The sequence below is a fragment of the Lepidothrix coronata genome, unplaced genomic scaffold, assembly GCF_001604755.1.
Source record: "Lepidothrix coronata isolate B3197 unplaced genomic scaffold, Lepidothrix_coronata-1.0 Scaffold9, whole genome shotgun sequence".
Classification (NCBI taxonomy): Eukaryota; Metazoa; Chordata; class Aves; order Passeriformes; family Pipridae; genus Lepidothrix; species Lepidothrix coronata.
In genome coordinates, this window is record NW_016690189.1 from 1,462,809 (window position 1) to 1,484,654 (window position 21,846).

Here is a 21,846-nt window from a genome sequence, read left to right on the forward strand (position 1 = left end):
ATGTTTGCATTCTCTTTGTTAAAGAAAAAACAGCTCCAGTTTCAATATGCTCAAACTCTACCTTTCCTTCAGACTTCCATAAGAGTAGTCTAATCTTTACTAGGGATTTAGGAGGACTAAGACTGAAAAAGTGAAAATGATGCATAAATTCATAATCTGTGCTGAAGGCAAAGATGTCTTCAGTGTTCTCGTGGTTGGGCACTGGAACAGACTCCCCAGGGAGGTGGTCACAGCACCTGACAGACTTCAAGATCTGTTTGGACAATACTCTCAGGCACATGATGTGACTCTTGGGGAGGGTCCTGTGCAGGGCCAGGAGTTGGACTTGCTGATCTTTGTGGGTCCCTTCCAACTCAACATATTCTGTGATTCTGTGATTATTCAGGCAGGGGCACCCCAAGATATGTCATACTATGTGTTTATGCAAGACATCAAGCACTCCTTTTGCCATTAGGTTAACTAAATTTGCACTGCATGTTTCATGGGCTTTCTTATAGTACAGAATTCAATATACTATAGGCAGTCTTATGTCTAATTCCCTGACAGTCCCAAGATAAGGCAAGACAAGATAGATCCACTAAAAGAAAATATGTCATCTGCTGGAACAGCTAAATACCACATATTTGATTGCTGTTACCACTTCATTTCTCTGGTGCTCCAGAGTAATCATGTTTAAATATTCAGATATGTCTTGGGAATCTGAACTTTGTGCAGAAGACCTTAACCCTTTCATGCCTTAGTGAGTTTTGCTTAACAAGGCTAGACAACTTTTTTGAAAATCACAGCTGTTAATTAGCAGAGTTTGATTATTGCAGGAGTCTTGTTCTCATTCATTCTGAAGATTCACTGAAGTTCCTGGATGATGTAAAGGTAGTGAATGTGCCAAAGCCATGTAAACAACCTTTCTGTACCTACCTGAGCTTCAGGCCCAAAACAGTTATTGTTTCTGTACCCATGAAGGTGATATATCAGGGTAACTTTCTGGTACTGACAGTGGTGAAATTGCTGATAAAATTTTTTCCCTATGAGAGTGTACTGAGATAAGTTCCTGAAGTCAGCTACTAAATATTGTTAACTATACTTAAAACTTTGTGAATATTGATTTTATCCATTTAATCTCAGTATTACTCAGTCCTCCTCCTCCTGCCTAAAACTTTGGCTTTCTAGCACATATTTTAATTCCACTAAACATCAAACCCATCTTTGTCTGGTTTTGTTTTTCTACTAGAATTTTAGTATTCTTTTTTCTTCAACATCTCAGTGCTTTATAATCAAAAAGTGATTGGAAGAATTTCTTTATGGCATATTAAAGATAAAATCTTTAATTGGATGGCTTGATTTGCATAAGGAAATGGTTATAAGGAAGGTGTTTCTGAGATTTACTTAAGCTCATGGAAGTATTGAACAACACCATGATGATGGGAGGAAAGAAAAGGATTTTCTGTTAGCATCCTTCGTGTTCCGTGAACATATAAATTATGTTTATTATAGATCTCATATAAGTGTGTTTCAGATCCCAGAGGAGTATGATATCACCTCCAAGTAGGAAATGGAGAGTAACTATACCACTATGTTTTTTTCTTTTTTTTTTTAAAGCAGATTCACCAAAAGGCCCTCACCCATCTGCAGGCATGAATGGAAATGTGCAGCATCCCACCAGCACTGGGCAGCAGCAGGTCTCTGCCATACCCTCTCCAAGTGCCAGCAAGCCTTGGCGCAGCAAATCCATGAATGTCAAACACAGCGCGACCTCTACCATGCTGTCTGTAAAGCAGCCTAGTCCCGCAACCTCCCCTACTCCAACTTCAGACAGGCTCAAGCCACCGCCTTCTGAAGGTGTGAAGCCCCCTTCATCTGGACAAAAATCTATGCTGGAAAAATTCAAGCTGGTTAATGCTAGGACTGCTCTGAGACCTCCTTTGTCACTGAGCTCCGGGCCCAGTGACAGTGGGAGAGAGGATGATACCTTTTCAGAGTGTGGTGAAACCGATGTCTTAAGTGGTGGGGTGAACAGCAGTGGCTCAACAAGTAGCAGTCCTAAAGTATCACCGAAGTTAACCCCTCCAAAAGCTGGCAGCAAAAATCTCAGCAATAAAAAGTCTTTGCTACAGCCAAAGGACAAAGAGGAAAAGAACAGGGACAAAAACAAAGTTTGCACTGAGAAAGCAGTCAAGGAAGAGAAGGATCAGGTCATTGAAACGTCTACAAAGAAGAGCTCAAAAATTGCAAGCTTAATCCCAAAGGGAAGCAAGGCAACAGCAGCCAAGAAGGAAAGTTTAATATTATCTTCTAGTGGGATCCCAAAACCTGGATCAAAGGTGCCAACAGCAAAGCAGAGCACTTCCTCCACATGCACGGGAAGTAAGGAGGTTGAAAAACTGAGGACTACAAAAGGAAACCAGTCCCAGTCAACAGCAAAATCTCAGCTTAACGAGAAGGCTTCTCCTTCCTCTGGTCTTGCTTCTTCTGAAGAGAAAGAGCCAAGTGCAGGATCCTCGGCAACTCCGTCGGCCTCGATGGCTGCCAGCAGTGGCCAAGGCACAGGAAATGGTGTCGTCCAGCTTCCTCAGCAACAGCAATACAGCCACCCCAACACTGCCACAGTAGCTCCATTCATTTATAGGTAAGGTCATGGAGGAAAACTGGTTTCGTGATACTATTTAGAAAAGAGAACTAAAATGGATAGAGTAATGGTGGATCATGCTGTTACAGTTCTTATCTCCCAGTTTCTGTCACAGCATCATGCCACTGTTTTCCTAGTATCATTGTTTAATTGATGTTACTGTATGAAAAATTTCTTCCAAGAACTGTGAGTCTCTATGTTGTACAAAAGTAATCCACTGCAAATATTTGCCATTTAAAATTCAGGGTATTTTCATTAGAAATACGAGTCATAGCATTGTCTGTGCTGCCTTTGAAAGGTCATGGCTGAGTCTGGGTTTCTAGTGTGAATATTCTTGTTTGCATTCTAAGAATCTCAACATATATTTGCTGATATTTGATAATATTTGCTTAAAATACACTGTCCTCTTAAAAATACTAAAATGAACTGCTGATGTTTTCAGAATATGTAACAGTACTGGTAGGATATTTAAAGAAAAGCCATACACAGACTTTTATAAGTATTCAAAAATATTTCAATACTTTGGGTAGACAGAGAAGGTTGCTGTTTGCAGGTCCTTTTCCTGTTTAGTTTTATACATGAACTAGGTATAGGTTAACTCCAAGAAGGCAGTTAATTTTTACAGGCAATAGTAACTCTTCGGATGTCCAAGGCTCTGGAAGAGAAAAATGAACAGTTAAATGTTCTAGTATCAAACTTTGAATTTACTTTTCTGTATGATAGAGTAACTGAAGAGAAGCTGGGAGATTTCACTGTTGTACAGCTCAGAAGATACAGTAAATGTAGAAAGATTGACAGGCTGGTTTGAGCAATAATTTCAGATGTCAACTGTTGGAGGGCTTTAGCTATAGTTGTGGGTAAATTTAACATCTGATAAAATGACAAATTCATTATTAAGCAAAATATACTGGCAGTTTTTGTTAGTGACTAGTAATCTAAATAATCTTGGCTAAAAATTAAAGAAGTGGTGAAGTAGGCTCTGAGGGAGTATATATATCATTGCACATAACTAAATATAGCTTCAAAACCAATCTGGATGAGTGATAAGTTAAGAAAATTATATGGGAGGGAGAAAAGGCTCAATGTAGCTTATATTTATTCTAATATGCAGTGGATAGCCTCTTGAGTTTCAATTAGATCTTTCACTGGATGTACTTAATGTGCATGTATCTTTATAACTATCTGGAATAACATCAGTGATACACAGAGTTTGTAGTGTTGTACATAGGACAGCCTACTTATGTGTTAGGGTACATATATGACAAGAGACAAAAAGAAGCTAAGCTTTGCCTTCAGATGTATGTGCTATTTAATGGTAATTTTACTATATATTGATGCGATTTCATTGCATGGTGGAGATATCATTCCTTTAAGCTTCATCATGAAGGAAAATGTATTTTGAATTTTAAAGGGTGATAGAAGCATGCATCTTCAAGTAAAATTTAGTATTAATAATTGTCTGTTTGCTCCTAACAAGCAGCAAAGGAGACTGTATTTGAAGTTAAATCTCACATGAAAATAAATTTTTCAGAGCCAAAGTCTGATCTCAGAATTCCATAAACCCAGAGTAATAGACTGACTTTGATGAGGCTACTTCAATATATATCTCTGTAACTGAGAGCAGAATCTGACTCAAAAATAGTCAGTAACCACATTTCTTAGAAGTCTCAAGGGCTTTGTAATACCACACAATGATTTCATAGAAGAATATAAATATAACCAAGGATAAAATATCCATATTTCCAAAGTCAGCATATTTATTTTTGTGCATATATGGTAGGTGGAAGTGAACATGAGCTGGGGTATTGTAGCTACATTTTCTTGTTTTTAAACATAATTATTTTCTGAGTCACCATAATTTATACACTGAATTTTCAGGTTTGCTTGTTAACAGCTTTGTATGAGTTGATAAACAATAGTTACCATTCAGACTAACAAGGTTTTTTTTCCAGCTAGAAGGAATATCTAGGTTCTTTGAGTTTGTGCTCCAGTTGTTGTAAAAAGTTTCAATAAAAATTAGTAAAAATACCATACTTTTTATCCAGAATCCTGCAGAATCTTGCAATATACTGCTGTGATCAGTTTAGGCTGTTAGCACAAGGATAAATAAGGACACTTATCCTTACTTACAAGGATAAGTAAGCTAGTGCTTTTTCTGGTTTGTTGCTGATACCTACAGATATATTTTGGAATGTTTGTTTGTTATTCAAGAGGATATTACTGTAGATTTGTGAGTAAAACAAAATATTCCGAAGAGTTTGTTTGAGATCGGCATGTATTTTGCCTAAATAGAGAATGAAATCTTATAACAGTTATCAATATTCATGTTTTCAAGGAGTTGTATATTTTTATTAACTGACAGTAGGTGGAAAATACTGTTTCACTGGCAAGTTCTCAAATGACATATTGCACTATTCAGCTTTGCAGTCTTGGTGCTTTGTCCTGTCTGATACCACATTGTATTTTTATTCTTAAACAACATGGCACGGAAATTCATTTGGGATTATTGCTTCTCTTCAAAGATTAGCAGCAATAGTCAGAGTTACATCTAAATGGGTATAATTTAAATTCTTCCCTCTTTTTCAGCAAGTGATTATTTATTTTTAAATGTGTTTGTGAATGTATTATTTACAGTCCTTTATGTGTCCCCTCTGAAGCTGACTGCAGGGTCCAACTGATATAAGACTGAAGTAGATGTAATTTAGTTCCCAGAAAGCTTGAGAAGAAAAAAAAAAAAAAAAGAAAAGCTAAAAGGAAGGTGTAAGAGACTGTATAACTTTTTAAAATACACCAGACACTACTTCAAATTACACATTCTTCTATATAGACAAATTTGGAAGAAGATGGAAGTTGTGCCATCTGCCACAGTCCCTTAGACTTGTATTGAAATTGGCCATGGATTTTAGCTGTCTTTCTAGTGGTGCTTAAATTTCAGGTGAAGAATAGTGAGACAGAAGTTTAGTACTTACTAGTCTACAGTGAAAACAGGTTAAAAAAGGTAAAATAATGCAAACAAAAACCAAATTCTGAGTCTGTCTCCTGAAAACTTAGCAAGAGAATAACAGGCTAATTGCTCAGTATTTGGAGTTCTTAGCTCTCCTACACATTGCTCAAAAGTGGAGTATAACCTGCAATTCCAAACACTTTCTTTCCCAGAGAAAAACCTGTTGTATGCAATCATTGCTTTATTTTTTGTGAGCCAAATTGTATAAGTTTGCATTATTTCCGTAAAATGGGAAACAGTAGTCCCAGGAGTAACACAATATCTTCTCACTCCATGGGGCAAATCCTTAGTTAATGCAAATCATCATAACCCTGCATGAAGTATGTGATATGTTGAAAATTAGTGTTTACTTTGGATTTTCTTAAACATTAAAGGAATATTTCAATAGGAGAACGTTGACTTGTAACTGGATGCATGTACTGCAGCTTATTCTATTGACTACGTCAGTAATCACTGTAGGAGCTTAGTAGGTCTCTTTTCCAGGGATGAAATATAGAATCTGAAGTGCCCAAATCCCAGGCGCTTTGGTGCTCGGGAATTGCTTATTGCCTGAAATGCTGAAAGTATAGAAACTGCTGCAGAGAACCAGATGACCACTCATCATCCTGAGCTGCACTTCTATCTCATACACTACTTAAATTTCAGTTTTTCAGATAAATTTGTAGTTTAATGTCTGGAAGAAGTTTCACAGAATCACAGAATATGCTGACTTGGAAGGAACCCACAAGGACCATTGAGTGCAACTCCTGGCCCTGCACAGGACCATCCCCAAGAGTCACACGATGTGCCTGAGAGCATGGTCCAAATGCTTCTCGAACTCTGTCAGACTTAGTGCTGTGACCACTTTCCTGGGGAGCCTTTCCTGTGCTCCAGCACTTTCTGAACTGGGACTTTGCAGAGTTACTCTTTGAGTGTCAATGCTGGACTACAAACACTAGTTTGGCCCTCCTTTTGTCCTTGAAGAGTAAGAAACTGGTAGTTTCAGCTACCTAATAGGTTGGTGTAGAGAAGATGGTGCCAGATTCTTCCTTGAAATTTAGGGAGAAAGGATAAGAGGTAACAGATGTAAGTTACAGCAGGGGAGGTGCTGCCCTGAAAGTTAGAAAAAATGCTTTTACTTTGAGGGTGGTGAAATACTGGTGCAGGCTGCCTAGTGAGGTTTTGGAATCTCTGTTCTTGGACATGTTCAAGACCCAACCAAACAAGGCTCTGAGCAACTTAATGTAACCAGACCTGCTTTATGCGGGTCATTGGATCGAATTGCATCTAGAATGTTTCTGACCTAAATGACTTTGATTCTGTGAGGATTAAAGTGTTCACTAGATAGAGGCAGACAAAGGAAATATCAGGAATTCACAAGCATGTAAATTCCATGCTTGATTTACAAACACATTCCAGATACTAAAACTTTCTTCCTGACTCCTTTACTGTATGGTGATTAAATCAATTGTATTGCTAGGCCATAGCTTCAAGGTTGCGTAGGAAGTGCAGAGCAGTGACAGATGGGAAGGAGGATATAATCTGGTTGTACCTCTGGAAGCACAGTGAAATTCAATTTCAGCAGCCTCTTCAGGATGTTTTTATACTATCTTAGGGAAAAAAATAAACTACTCTTTAAGGATCCTGCAAACACAGCATCTGCAGGGTTTGTTGAAACCATATTTATGTCCACTTTTAATGACTAAAACCTACTTCTGGTCACTGATTGTGGAGTTAAAGCTAAGTTTTCAGTAAAAAACATTCTGTCAGTTAATGGTATTTGTTAATAATAGATTGTGCTGCTAAACATACTGCAAGTCCTTCTTTAAAAATGTGAGGACTCCGTCATACCGCAGCACTTTATTGATTTCTGTTATTTATATTACTGCTGTGAAAATAAAGCAACAGTCACCACCAAAATTTTGCAATTGTAGATAGTGTTAAACATTGACATTCACCAGTTTTACTTCTAACAACAGCATGCTCTTTAGAAAAATCCTTCCACTTTTCCATGCTTGATTTACAAGTAATTGTTCAAGAAAAGTTTCAGGTGTAAAGGTGTTGGTTTAAGAGATAGGAAGAAGGATAATAATTGAAGAAATCATTGTAAATACCTACTTTGATAATGCTGAGTTAAAATAGCAGCTTGATAATTCAGCTGTTTGCTGTTTATGATCTGAAGTTATTCTTTTAAATTGTCATACAGACAACATAGCCTTATTCCTTTGACTAAATAATCAGTAAAATGCAGGATAAAGGACCTAAAAGAATATTCTGTTCAGGCTTCTGTAACTGGTAGCCATATTAACTCTTTCACAAGCTAACTAAATTTTATTCTAATCTGCACTACTCTAGTGTGAAGGTTCTTCCAGAAACTCACTCATTTATAGAAATCTTTTACATCCCACATAATGAGATTGCATTCATTTGTTACCTTGTTAATATCACCCTTTAACTTAAAAAGTTGTTTTCCCTCTTTTTCATTGCTCCTTTTAAATATGTGAGGGAATAATCCCATCCCCTTCCTTCTCTTTTGCAAGACTAAACCAAATCAACTCTTTCTTTTTTTTTTCCTTTCAGAGGGTTTCATCTTCCCCACGAGCATCCTAGTAGCCCTTCCTTGCATCTGTTCCCAATTTAACTCACGTCTTGAACATGGGTGATCAAACTGCTCATATTCCAGATGTGGTCCTGCCAGTCTGTTATACTGACAGGGATACCCATTCAAGACAGCTGCATCTCAGAGAGCTGTTGGAAAAATGCCAGAATCTTTATCTGACATCTTTTGGAATGTTGACTAAAAAGCAAACAAATCTTTGATGTTATCTGTGTTTACGTAAGATTGACTATTTTGTTAGAGGCAGACTGACTGTGTTAAAGATCACTTATTTAGTATTTCAAATTCTATTCTTAAGTACTCCTATATAGGCTCATTTTAATCAAACTGAATGAGCTTGTGCAGGTATGATTGGAAGCAGGATTTGTCCCATTAAGTGAGTTTGATGCTCTTACAAAGAGGTAGCATGTTACTCAGTGGGTTCTGAATAAATATATTTTCTGATTGCCATGATTAAAAGAGAAAACAGATTGTCCTGTTTTCATGAAGGTTGCCTAAATTAACCTGCACTGCAGGTGCACAGCACTGGAAGAAATATGAGTGGGCTGACTTTGACTAAACTGAAATTCTTTCCCCTTTGCTTTATATCAAGAAAGATGCAAAAATTTAATTATTTTTTAAGACAGTGGACTATGAATGGGTAGAGGACAGATCATTCATTAAGGCCAATTTGTAAGGTTTGAGAAGATAATTTAATTTTCTGTTTGCTTGCTTTGAGCTTAATCTGTGCTACAGTCCTGCAGATATCACTTGAGTCATTCATAGCATTAATATGTCCCACAGAAAGTTAAAGCCGGAAGTATTGGAGAAGACAAATCTCACAATTTCACTTTCCTTTAAAAAAAAAATATAGTTGATCTAAGAAAAGAGTCATTTACATTCTTGGTCCAGTGTATCACGACCTATGACAGGTGTAGAACAAAGAAACTTGACATTTTAGGTACCCAGTATATACCTGGGTCTCCTTGTTCCCCAAGAGCCCCAAAATCTTACATGATTTTGCTTGGAAATCTGTCACCCCTAGACCATTCTCAGACCATCTAAGCTTGGCTAAGACTCATCCCAGGCTAAGCTCAACTCCAGAGAAAAGCAGGGCCTTGGCCATCATACACCAAAAGGAAGGGCTGCTTTTGAAGTGCTGACAGCTGGCAACTCTGTGGAGACCTGGTGGAAAAAGGCCTGATCCCTGTTTCCTCCTTGGGGTATCTCCATCACAGCTGCCCAAGGACCAGTGCATTTTAGTCTGTCTCTTTGACAACAAATAACCAGCTTTCTCAAGTAAGCAGAACTTAGACTGCTGCAAAATCCATAATCTTCCTTGGGATTTCTGCTATTGCCTCATACAATTAGAATAATTGATTTCTTTTACAAAATTAAAGATAAAAATGATGAATGAAGCTGGTATAGCAACTTTTTTGTTATTTTTTTTGATTGCAAATCGCATTTATGTATTTATATTAGACTAAAATTTTCAATTTTCAAGAGAGATAAAAGGGGAATTTCACACTTCTTAGATCTGTTATTTCAGGCTGCCTATAAATTTAGGAAAATAGCATCATATTTACATTTGGGTTGTGTTTCTGTGGGGTTTTTTAAATATGAATTAAATTAAACGTTTTTAAAATATAATTGTTATGTGATCTTTGCTATTCAGTATTTTTACTTTAAGATTTAGGTTCTAGTGCCATCTTAAGTCCCAGAAACTGGATTTTGTGCTGCAATTAATCCCACTAATCAGATTCTAAAATTTGGACTGGAAATCTTTGCAAGTATCTCTTCTTGCGGTGTTTTTCAAATCATCTTCCTGGTTATAACTGCATCAGGGTTTTGCAAGTAGAAAAAGAGCCAACAAAACACTGAAGAATGGAAATGTGCTTTATTAGTATTTAGTGTGTCTCTAAAACTTTTGACATATCCTGGGCAAAGTTGGGAACTAGTGAAAAATTTTATTAAGTTCTATTTTAATTAGACAACATTCACGCATCATGCTGAAATTTACTTAGTTGCTGTAAGTCACTCATTACTTGTTTGTACTCTGGGAGGGAGATCCAGTCCTTCTAACGTAAGTATCTATGCTGCCATACAGTCAATAATGAGCTATATATTCATCTGTATTGGCGTTATAGGCAATAATCACTGCCAGTGGGCAATCTAGACCATTTCTTCACTGAAACAGTGGCTAAGCATTGGAAGAGTCTCCCCAGGGAAGTGGTGGAGTCACCATTCCTGCAACTGTTCAAAAAATGACTGGACATGGCACTTTGTAATATGGTTTAGTGGGCATGGTGGTATTTAGGTCAAAGATAAGACCTGATGATCTTAGAGGTCTTTTCCAACCCTAATGATTCTATGATTGTGATACTATGATTAAAGTTCTGTTTTACCCAGCCTCATTCACTAGATGAAGAATTAGTGCAAATGTTGGATATTGGTAACCAGTGGGGGTCCAGACCACTTAATCCTTTTCTGATGATAGATGTCCAAATAAACAGGAACAGATCCTTCCTGTTCTCTCTTGGAAGATAGCTTCACCATTCTAGTTTGATGCAGTGACTGATGTTTGAATAGTTGTACAGTCAGGAATGCTATGCCATAGAGCCAGAAGGAGAACAGACAAAAAGGATCCCTTTTTGTTTCTAACCAGAGAGAGACTGATGCAAATATCATATACATTTTTGTGGAGAACATTAGGAATACTTGAAGTGCACCCTTCTAGCTGGATGCTCTTTCTACAAGGCCAAAACCAACCTACTTTTTTCCAGTGTTCCTCTTAACAAAATCCAACCTCACTCTGGCTCCAGCCCCAGAAGCTATGTGATTTGGGTTTATCAAAAGAATGCAGACCAATTACCTTTACCATTATTGAAGTGCCCCTTTTTGAGGTGTGTTTTTGAGCTGATGGCTTGCCCTGGACTGATCCTGCACTAAGTCTCAGCACCAAACCCAGACATGAGTGCTCATGAGCACTCATGGCTTCTCAAAATGGCTTTCAGTGAAGGTAGACATGGCCCTCTTTCATTTTGATGATTTAAAGACCTATGGGAAAGCAGGAAAGACTGTGGAATTTCAGGGTGTGTTCACTGCAGGGCGATAGAGTAAGCTTTTTGTTACTTAAGACACTGTCCTCTCAAGCATCAAATGCTGAATTATATTCAAGGTTGGCAGGACATAGTTAACCTTGCAACATGTGCTGAGCTTGCGTTTCCAGTAGCGTGTGACAGACAACAGCCAAAAATATTCTTTTATAGAGCAATTTTCTGTTTCCAGCATCCAAGAGAACAGAAATTGATAAGAAAGACAGTGCATCCAATCAGGCATAATTTACATTTCTATTTCTGAGTTGAATGATTCTAATCAATGGATTCCACCATGTCAGTACATGCTGCTGTATGTGCAGATATCTGTTCCTTCAGTTACTGTTGTGAATTACTGAATAAATACATTCCGTAAGTAACTTTGACATCCAGTAAGTAACTTTAAAAAAAAATATTACCTGGAAAGTTATTTCATAAAATAAGTTACCATAAAATTATTTTGAGAGACAAGTCACTGTTTTTATGAGTTTTATTTATAAAACACACACTCATCACACAGTTATGTGTTTCTGTTTTCAGTTTAATTGATCATTGGAAACATTTTATGGTGAATTTTGGGAATTGAGCTATAAATGTCACATTTTAAAATTAGGATATAAATATTTCACTAGTGTTTTAATAAATCAAAAGACTGTGCTATTCATGTCAGGAAAGCTAAAGAACTTAAGCTCTAAGTGAAGATCTTTTTCCATTTTATTTCAAAAAGTGGCTAGTATATCTTTAGATGTGTTCTTTTACTCTATAAATATGTGGTTGATACACGTTTCTGTTTAATGACATCATAGATCAACAGTTCCATTATAAACTAGATGCTACAGCTGTTCCTTAAGAAGAGGCAATGTATGTGATGCATTTGGTATTATAATCCATGTGCTCATGTATTTCTTGCTATTTACCTTTTTGTAAAAGAAAATAACTGTACTCAACAAAGGGTACCTATTATAATTTATCATTGATAGTCACAGAAATATACCCTCAAAGAAAATATGAGCTATTGATTAGCAAGTTAATGGAAAAACTTGTATTATCCCATTTCAGCAGTTACATAAGGGGCATTCTCAAAATAAGCTGCACATAGATTTAAATATCTGGGCCATATTTCCATTCCAGACTTGCATAAGCTTTTTCCCACATGGCCTTTCATGCTTAATATTTCATCAATTACAAGTTTTCATTTCCCTTATATATGTGCAGGGATGTGACTTAACAAATTTAAATGGATTCTGCCTAGGTCTGATTGACACTTCCAGAAAAAAAGTGGAGAAACAAAATGGCTCCAAATTTCCCAGCATTAACTGTGAGTCATTCCTGAAGAGAGAGAGTTCCCAGTTGCCTGTAAATTTATGTAGCTCCAGTTAAACTAGCACAGTAACAATGTGACAAAAATGGTACTTTCACCTTTTAGTGATATGATTCTAGATGGAGCTGCAAGTAACATTTCTTTCCATTAATACCTGAATGATGGATAATAATAATCAATCTTCTTGCTTGATTTCAGAACTCTCTCAGAAAATGACAGTACCTCTTTACCACCTGCTGACTCCTGCACCAGTCCTACTAAAATGGATTTGTTGTTTAGTAAGACTGCCAAACAGTGCCTAGAGGAGATATCTGGTGAGTAACAATAAATCAGGAGAAGATTGTGAACTTCTTTATTTACATCTATTTCTTACCAGGATGAGTTGAAATAATACTTTTGACCTCTCATCATGAGTGGTATTAAATATGCAGAAAATTTGGGTCATGCACGATTAGTGCTTGAAATCCACAGTTCTCTTATTTGAATTGGCTCCTTCTGTTGAAACATCCTTTTCATCATTTTGCAGAAACTGGAATTTCACCAGCTAGGGTTTCAAGTAATTATTATTTTATTTAATCAGACTGAATGTTCCAAGTGGAGCGGTGGAGTTGACTTCAGAATGTTTAACCCTTGCATTTAATATAATCAAATTAAATCATAACATCAGAACTGAGACATAAATTGCATAAGATCCATTTTGCTTTTATAAATGAATCTGTATTCAGAAAACAAACAAGTCCTTACTCTTGTACCTGACTTGTAAGCTGTTGCTAGAGCTAAGCTGCTAAAGGTTGTGTTTTGGAATTTCTTGTAAACATGGATTAAAGTCCTTACTAGGTTACAAATTTGAGGAGATTTTTTTTCTAATCATATCGGAATAATTCCTTTGAAGTCAACAGAGCCATGCTGATTTAGATCAGCACCAGATCTGACCATGACTGCCTATGGATGCAAAAAGCAAAGTGTGTCACAGCTCATTTTCTCATCAGGACTCAACTGTAGTGCATGCAAGTAGTTCCAAAGGGATTCTTTGCCAGAGCTGGTTGGGGGTGGGCTCAGAGTTTATTTCTTGTTGGTTTTGTTTTTCATTAGCATCCTTGTTCTTCTTATAATTTTACGAAAATAAAAGGTGAAATTCTGTCCCAGTTATTTTATCTGTAGTTTTGCCCTTTCACTCTGTATTTTTAAAATTTAAATGGATTTATAATGGTTCATGTGGTTCTTCTTATACAGGATATAACTCACTTAAAGCATTAATTTGACAAATCAATCTGAAATTATCTCTGTACCAGAAGGGAAATCAGCTGCCCAAGCATTATGAGGACTTTTACTTAAGGGCATCTTTATTCTGGTCTGATCAAGGGTTATACAGTAGCAAAGAGATAGACTAAGTTTATTTCCTTGGTCTGGTCATTTCTTTTCAGAGTATTAAGAGATGAATCCAGTTTCTTTCATTTTGATATTACCTTTTTCCTGAAATCTTCAATTGTTGCTATGGATGAGCATCATCTTTATATTATCTGGAGCTTCTTTTGCAACTTGGTAGCCAACACACTAGCAAAATATATTTGTAAGCAGTAAGGATCAGTAAGAATCATGCAAAAGACTGAGCATCTGTGGAAACTAGTAAACAACTTGGAGGACTGTGTTCATAAAATGCTGTCCCAACTGTATCATGTTTCTGCTTCATTAATCATTATTATTTTTAAGTGCCAAATATTTACAACTAAGGCTGACATGCTTAGGACTAGGATATCTTAGCCTATATCATTGTATAAACTGTTTCTCTACTTTCAGAATGTTTACACACCCCTGTTTTTTATTGTCTCTTGGCTGAAGAATACTGGTCCCATAACCAACCGAGCTGATCATATCAGAGCTCCTAATCTACTTTGGAGCAAAATAAGACAATTGATTTTAAAATAATGCTTTAAGCATGTCTGGTTCAAGATTTCTTTGTAATACAGGCAAAAGTTCAGTGGAGAAAAAATAATTCTAAAAATATTTATGAGTGGTTGTTCTGGCACCATTCTTCTTGAGTGATTCAGGATACCAAACACAAGCTAGATTCCTTGCTCTAGTGTTGAAAAGTCATGGTTCCGTTTTCTGTGCCCACCAAGGCAGTTCTCAACAGTGGTGATGGGAAAGAAGAGAGTAAAGCAAGAATCTGTAGAGGTAGTTTCCAGCTCTCTCCTGCTGTCTTCCTCCTCTAAGGGAGCTGATTGCCTTTCTAGCCTTTGCTGTCTTCCAACTCAGAGCTGGTAAAAGGCAAAGTCAGAGATCAAACCTCTTGTTTTCTGCCCACTTCTCTGCAATTGATTACTTAATTTTACTTGCACAGGCATGAGAAGAGAATGGTCCTGGAAGGCAAGGGAGGTGGGGAGGACAATGTAGCCCTGGACACAGAAGTGTGGCCCTGATAAACTGGACAACCTCTTTATTTTTAGCTTGTCCACATTAATCTGCTGCCCTAGGTAAATACATAACTTATGCCTAAAGACAGTTCTGCATCTTGGTATAGCTACCGTAAATCTGAGTTTCTTCACTGTTTCTCTCTGCTGAAAATTTGTTCCAGATGTGATCTGAAGTGCTTCAGATTTTTTTTCCTACCTTTTTTCCCCTTCTGAACATTCCACAGCTCAGCCGGAGCATTCCCGGGTGTTTCCACAGTGTACGTGCAGGTCAGCAGTAGAGCACGTGCACAGCAGTTTTAAGGTTTCCTGCATGCCCTTCTCTGTGCATGGTACCAATGATACACATATGCTGAATGAGTCCCTTTTGTAGGCATGAGTCACCTGTGGAGTAGTTCTGATGTGTTCTGTGTATGGTAGGCTTGTTGCACATATGGCACACAGATGTGTAGGCCTCTGTCCAGGAAATCACAGACAGAAATTTAGGAGTCCGAAATAAAGGACAATTCTGCATTCATGTATGAACACTATTTCTTGCATGTACTTTTTGTACCAGTTGCCTCAACAAGACTACTCAGTATCTATGTTTCTGCAAAACTGGAGTATACCTTCATAGACAGGATTATAAAAGGAGAATGTGTTATTCATGGTATGGCTAGGAACAAGTTGTTCAGACTTTCTTACCCAGTATTTCTACTTGTAGTAGCTGTGATATTTATCAGTTTCTGCAGCAAGTTTATCAGAGAAGGATATCAGTAAGTTAATTATTTAATAATCCATTGAAATCTTTACATATCAGTAAACTACAAAGTGTTATTTTATGAAAGCAATGATGGTATTTGGCTTTAACAAGTGTTGGCATGTTTAAAGAGCTTAATGTGAAGTGTTTAATTAAATAATTATTCATATATTTATAAATATTGACTTATTATTAAAAATCTGAGAGATGAAACAGAAATTAAAGATACTTTTAGGAGTTACAGGCCAATATAAATGGCAGGATTAGCATATTTTTCAATTTTCAGTATTTTTTGTTCATTGTGCTTAATTTTTTGCTCTCCAAAACAAATAGTTAATTAATAGATGCAGAAATAGTTTACAATTTTTTTCAAGTAAGCTTAGCTGAAGAGATTCATAATCTTATGCATTTGCAGATCTATTACATAAGTCATTTGTAGGGTTCCAAGCTATCCACTGAGACTTCAAAGAAAGTCTTATCTGACAGCAAAATTTGCCCAAAGATTATTAGTTCTTAAAATAATTTTTACAATTCCTTTTATGAAAGAGACAGTAAAGATAAAGTAGCATGTAACACTGACTGTGATGGCTTGGGGAAGTTCCCTATGCTGTTCTTGAGCTAAACATATTCCTGTATTGTGGGTGGAGAACACACTGAATTGCAAGGTAGTTGGGGAATAATGCTGTTTTCTCTCCTCTGGTCTCCTATACTTTCTTTTTAGTTTAGAAAGATATATTTTCTTGCTGCTATATTTCATCATTTTAAAATGGAGGTTGAGCTTTAGAAAATGATTTTTCAATAAATAACCCTGAGAATTTTTGACACTGCAAATTTATGTTTTGTCAAATGACACCCTGCAGAGAGATGTGGTAAAGCACAAGGATAAATTCAGTGTTCTTTCTACTGAGCACTTGGGCCAAGATACATAAGTATCTGCTGTATCTGAGGATGCCCACAATGACATGTCTACCAATTGAGGCAATGTGATGAATGGGAGAAAAGTTCATATAACCTTGTAATTAAGGGCTTTACACATGAAGACTGAATGAAGGTTGTGTGATTAGTCTCATTACCTCCATCTAACAGCATTTAACTCGTGTTTTTAATGTATTTAGAAAAATAAATAGGGCAGGTGAATGCTGGAGCTGCCAGCTGCCCTCATGTGGCTGTCACACAGTTCAGGTGTCATTCTCATTCCAGTATGATGGTCTGTGTGCTGCTGGAGCTGGGCTGTGATGAATTCCTCAGTTGGGAGAAGGAATAGGTCAGCCAAGACACTGAGACCCACTGAGCTTCCCAGCAGCTGTACTGCTTCCAGAGACCATTCCAGCCTGGAGTGGTGTGGCACCTATTGCCAACACTATACATGAGGTTTTGTGTGGCTCATTGGGTGAAGTTTTTTCATCCCCTACCAAAACTTTTTCTGATCCCAGCTGGAAAGAGAACTGAATATACATGTCTAGTTCTGGCAATCTTGTATTTGGTCTATTCATGCTCAGAGCTGAGCAGTCCTGCTGTGCAGTGCATCCCCAGCAGAGCAGTGCTTGGTACGAGGGACACTCTGTGTTTGCAGGTCTTACTGAGGTCAGGTGCAGCACTGCAGCAGTGACTGCTACATATGGCCACGCACACATCGTGAGCTTGATGTGCAGTCGGAGCAGATCCGTGCCTGCCTACAGCTGACCATGGAGACAAGCCACTGCCTGCAGCTGTTTGGGCATGAAAGGGCAGGTGAGGAAGTTGCCATTCATGGATTTGGAGTATCAGAAAGAGATTCAGAATTGGTCTTTATAGTAGTCCACATTCTCTTTATTTCAAGAAAATCACTAAGAGAATTTTGGCACAACAGGGCCAAATCGTTGTTCTTCCTGTTAATTCAAAACATAGCAATTGAGAATACTATACCAATTTGAGTATAAATTTAGGATTTAAAAACAATGAGTGGGAAAAGAGTGAGATTGCCTTTCATTTTTCAAATTCTCTGTTGTAAATACATCCCTGTGAGGTCTTTCTAACAACCACAGCTTCCTCAGGCATGCTTCTCAGGCCATTACAACTGCATAGCACCATCAGTGCATACTGGTGCAGGAGCATGTGGGCAGTGCTGAAGCTCTGGGACAACATCAGCATCCACACCAGCCTGCTGGGCTCTGCTGCGGGCAGGCACCATCACATTCATAAAAACCTTTTAAGGGCTCATATGTCACTGCAACTGGCAGACCCTGGGAGTAAACACAGCAATCTTTCCTTTTGTTTTCATGCTGACGAAGTGACAGGTGCTTAATATTTGGGACAGTTTTGTACTCAGGCAGACAGACCATTCCTCTTGTCTCCTCTGACTTTGTGGGCTAGGCAGAGATGGGAGTGGTACCTCCTCTTGTGGAACATCTTTCTAGGAATTCATCTGTGCTTTAATATGGAAAACCAATTCTCGAGGCTACTGATTTTTTTTTCTATGTTAGTTCTGTGTTTATAAGAGTTATAAAGGAAAAAATGTACCTTTCCTTTAAAATTTCCAAGAATTTTCCTCTATGTATGTTCAAAAATGTAAACTGAACCAGTGAAAAGCAAGAAATACACTGAGGCTTCTGTTAACATCTGTTTATTCACACAGAAGATCTGCAAACAGTCTGTATTTCTTAGGATGTTTTTTTAAAGGTTATTTGCCTGCCAGTGTTTCTCAGGAAGAAACCTGAGATGCATAAGTTCATCCTGACAAAAGCAGTTTATATTTATGTGTATACATACAGCAAATGTATTTGAATATTTGTAGATTTCTACATAATTCTTTGTGAAATTAATTTCCCCTAGATAAAAAGTTTATATCTAAAAAAAAAAAAAAAAGAAGAATTAAATTCAGCTATTTCTTTGTTCATCTGTTATTTCTGGGAGTAATATTTTTTTCTCTGTAGAAAATGTATACATTTAAAAGTAAGTCTTTTTTCTCTCTGGATAATGTATTTAAAAATAACATTTGAAACTGCTTAATTTAGTTCAGATACAATACTGAGTTTCTTTATAAAAGATTCCATTATAAATTATAAAACTATTCCATTAATAGGTTTTCTTCAGAAGATTGTGAAAAAAATATTTTATAACAGCTTTTTAATTCCATACTAGCCTCTGAATCTCACAGAGATGCAAACAAGGTACATTTTTAAGGAGAAAGAAATTAAATACTTCCTTTTATAAATCATCTCATCTCACTAGACAGGTACTGTTACATTCCATTTTTTATCTTCTTTAAGATCTTAAATTATATATTTTTTATTCAGAACAGAAATTGCAAGACTGAAGGTCCATTTGCAAGTCTGATTTTAGCTTCCTGCGTAGGGAGTAGCAGTGATATGGAAGAAATAATTTGTCATCCTTACCTTTCGGGGAGAAAAATAGGATTTGACCATGAACTAGGTCTGTTACTGTAGCATCCCATTCAGGTGAAGCTGGGTCTTGAAACCTGTGGCATTGTAAACTGGGCAGGGGCTTCTGTGTCTCCGGTTTAATTCACCAGGATGTTTGCTGCCATGGCAGCCAGCAGCATTCATTGCAGTAGCAGAGAAGAGTCATATATCTGGGAATGCAGGTTGAATACTAAAATGTAAGGAGGCTTGTGCAGAGCTTTGCTTCACTGGTTAATTTTGGCTCTTTATTGAGCTCTGATGTGGAGGCTGTACTTGCAGTTCTGTGTCAGCCCATCTAAAGTGAAGAGCTGTGCACTAGGATCAGTCATGAGCTGGTGAGAGGGGGGGAAAAGCCCAAGACAGTACTTGTGCCTACTTGGATTTCAGAAGGCAGCAGCTGTAGAAAGAGATGCAGGCCCACCACTCCGATGAGACTGGTGATTGGATGAAGAGAGGAAAACACAGCTGGCTTTTGGGATTACTTCTGTGCTGGAGCAGAGTGTTTGATCAACTCTCTTCTGCTTGAGAGAAATCTAAGTGAAAACGACTGTAAGTACTGCAGATTAATGTGACGGGAAGAAGTGGCTTAGCACAGACAGCAGCGTAATTTTAAAGAAAATGACTGTGCCTGTCTAGTCAGTTACGGAATGTACAGTGCATGTTTGAGCTGTGCTTTTCATTGTGAGTGCAAGTATGTGCTACCTGAGATGTGCGGCATGCAGTGATGCAGGTACCAACCCCAGGACCTTGCAGGGGAGTTGAACTGCTGTCCATCTCAGAAATATGAAATCTAACTGAGGTGAAGCCCCCGACAGAAAGATGCAGCGATCTGCTGAATTGTCAGTGTTTAAAGGCACGGAGGTTAGAAGAGGGTGTGTTCGTCTTCAGAAGCAGAAGTCTCTAAGCAATCTCACGCTCATCAGTGAAGGGGAGAAGAGGCGATACTCATACAGGGAGAACTGGTTTGGAAATGCCTCCAAGTTCAACCGGAGTTACCAACAGCGAGAGGCAGAAGCCAGGTGCAGAGGCTCCCTTTCCAAGGCACTCTCACAGTCAGTGCACTCTCTCTGCCACTCCAGCCTCACTGCACCACAAGAGTATCAGGGGATACCATCTACTGAAAGCAGGACATCCAGGAGGTCAGGAGACCAGCATACAGTTGACAATGAGGAGACCAGAAAATCAGATGATGAAAATGTATCCTGCACATCCCATTTCCCCAGCAGGACCTGGGCAGAGGAGGAGGAGGAAGGGTGCTTGCGTGAAGGGACTGCACATCTGGATGAAGATGTCATAATAACAATGCTGGGTGACCTAGAACAGGTCCTTTATACTGATATTTTAGGTAAGTTAACTTTGACTTGACATCAGGAAGGGCTGGAGGAGACCCAAGTGTTAGCACATATCTGCATGGAGCAGATTTTTGATCTTGACAGTGATTTCCCAAGACAGAACTGGGTTTATTTGCAGTAGTATGCAAAAATAGGGTCTAGCCATTTCTTCTTTGTTTGCTTACCCTGACCTCTTAAGACTGTATAAAATGAAGACAAATGTCTAAATTGCTTTTGATAGGTGCAGGGGCAGCAACAGCCCGTGAATAACTGGACGTATTTGCTTAGCTTTTTGAAAAATAAGGTGGAATATTTAAGTACGATTAGTTTGCTCTTAAATAATTTTATTTTGATAACATTTGTTCTCATTAATTTGAAATTGATATCTTGAATCCAAGGTTTGGATAGGACAAAAAATGTCTCGGCCTTCCTACAAACTGTCCCTCCAGTATTTCTTCCCCCTTCCCTAACCCCTCTGCCAATAATTTCACCCCTGTATATGGAATTGTGAGTGCCTGGGTTTCAGTTTTATTTAAATAACCAGTTTTGTTATATCTGTGAATGCCAGTGAGTATTTGCAGTCCATAGACATAAGTGCTTCAAAAGGCTTCTGTGTTACTGTGTTACTGTTTCATCTCTCAGCCCTTTATAAGAGTGCTCAAAGTGTTCATTTCCAAAGCTTTGTTCTTCAGCCAGTCAAATGGTTGAAGTGGCTGCTTGCTTTTTAAAGGTTATATAGCATGTGTCTAGCCCAGAGCTCCTTGCTGGTGGACGTTAGCTCTGATTGTGTTTAAACATTCAGGATAAAATTTTTGGTGTGTAAGTAGTGAAAAAAGCTGTCATCTCAAAATGAGAAAGAACCAAGAATCCTTTTTGTATTCATACCTTTTATTATTAGACTGTACCAGTAGGTTAAAAGGGGCTTCTTCTAGAGATCAGAGGCTTGCTAGCAAAGGAGACTGAGCTCTCCCCTGCCCCCACCCACTTCAGCTGTATGTCACTGACAAATTTCTGTTTTCTTGTAAGCCTCAGTTTTCCCACTTGCAGATTAAAACTGGTACTTTCCTTTGTGAATGGAGTTATTATCTAATAGTGGATAATTGCCTGGAGATATGTTTATTATTTGTAAATTCTTTTATGAAAGTCAGACAATTGATGGAGTTGTTATTCTTCTATTTGCTTTGGGCTGTAATTACATGTACAGAAGTACAGAAATTGTTATGAACAGTATTATTAAATGTGAAATTATGTTTGAGCTTCAGAAATGTGAATGTAAAAGTTCAACTTATTTAGGTTAAATACAGTGATTTTTTTTAAATATTTATTTTGATTTCCTGTGAATGTAT

General features: G+C 37.7%; 1 protein-coding gene across 1 annotated transcript in view; it reads left to right on the forward strand.

The window, feature by feature from the left end:
- Nucleotides 1-21,846, forward strand: part of NAV3 (neuron navigator 3) — a 253,471-nt gene that overhangs the window by 120,515 nt on the left and 111,110 nt on the right. The window contains exons 8-9 of the mRNA XM_017804448.1: nucleotides 1,600-2,623; nucleotides 12,817-12,932. Of these exons, the coding sequence (XP_017659937.1) occupies nucleotides 1,600-2,623; nucleotides 12,817-12,932 (1,140 nt within the window). The remainder of the gene's footprint in view (nucleotides 1-1,599; nucleotides 2,624-12,816; nucleotides 12,933-21,846) is intronic.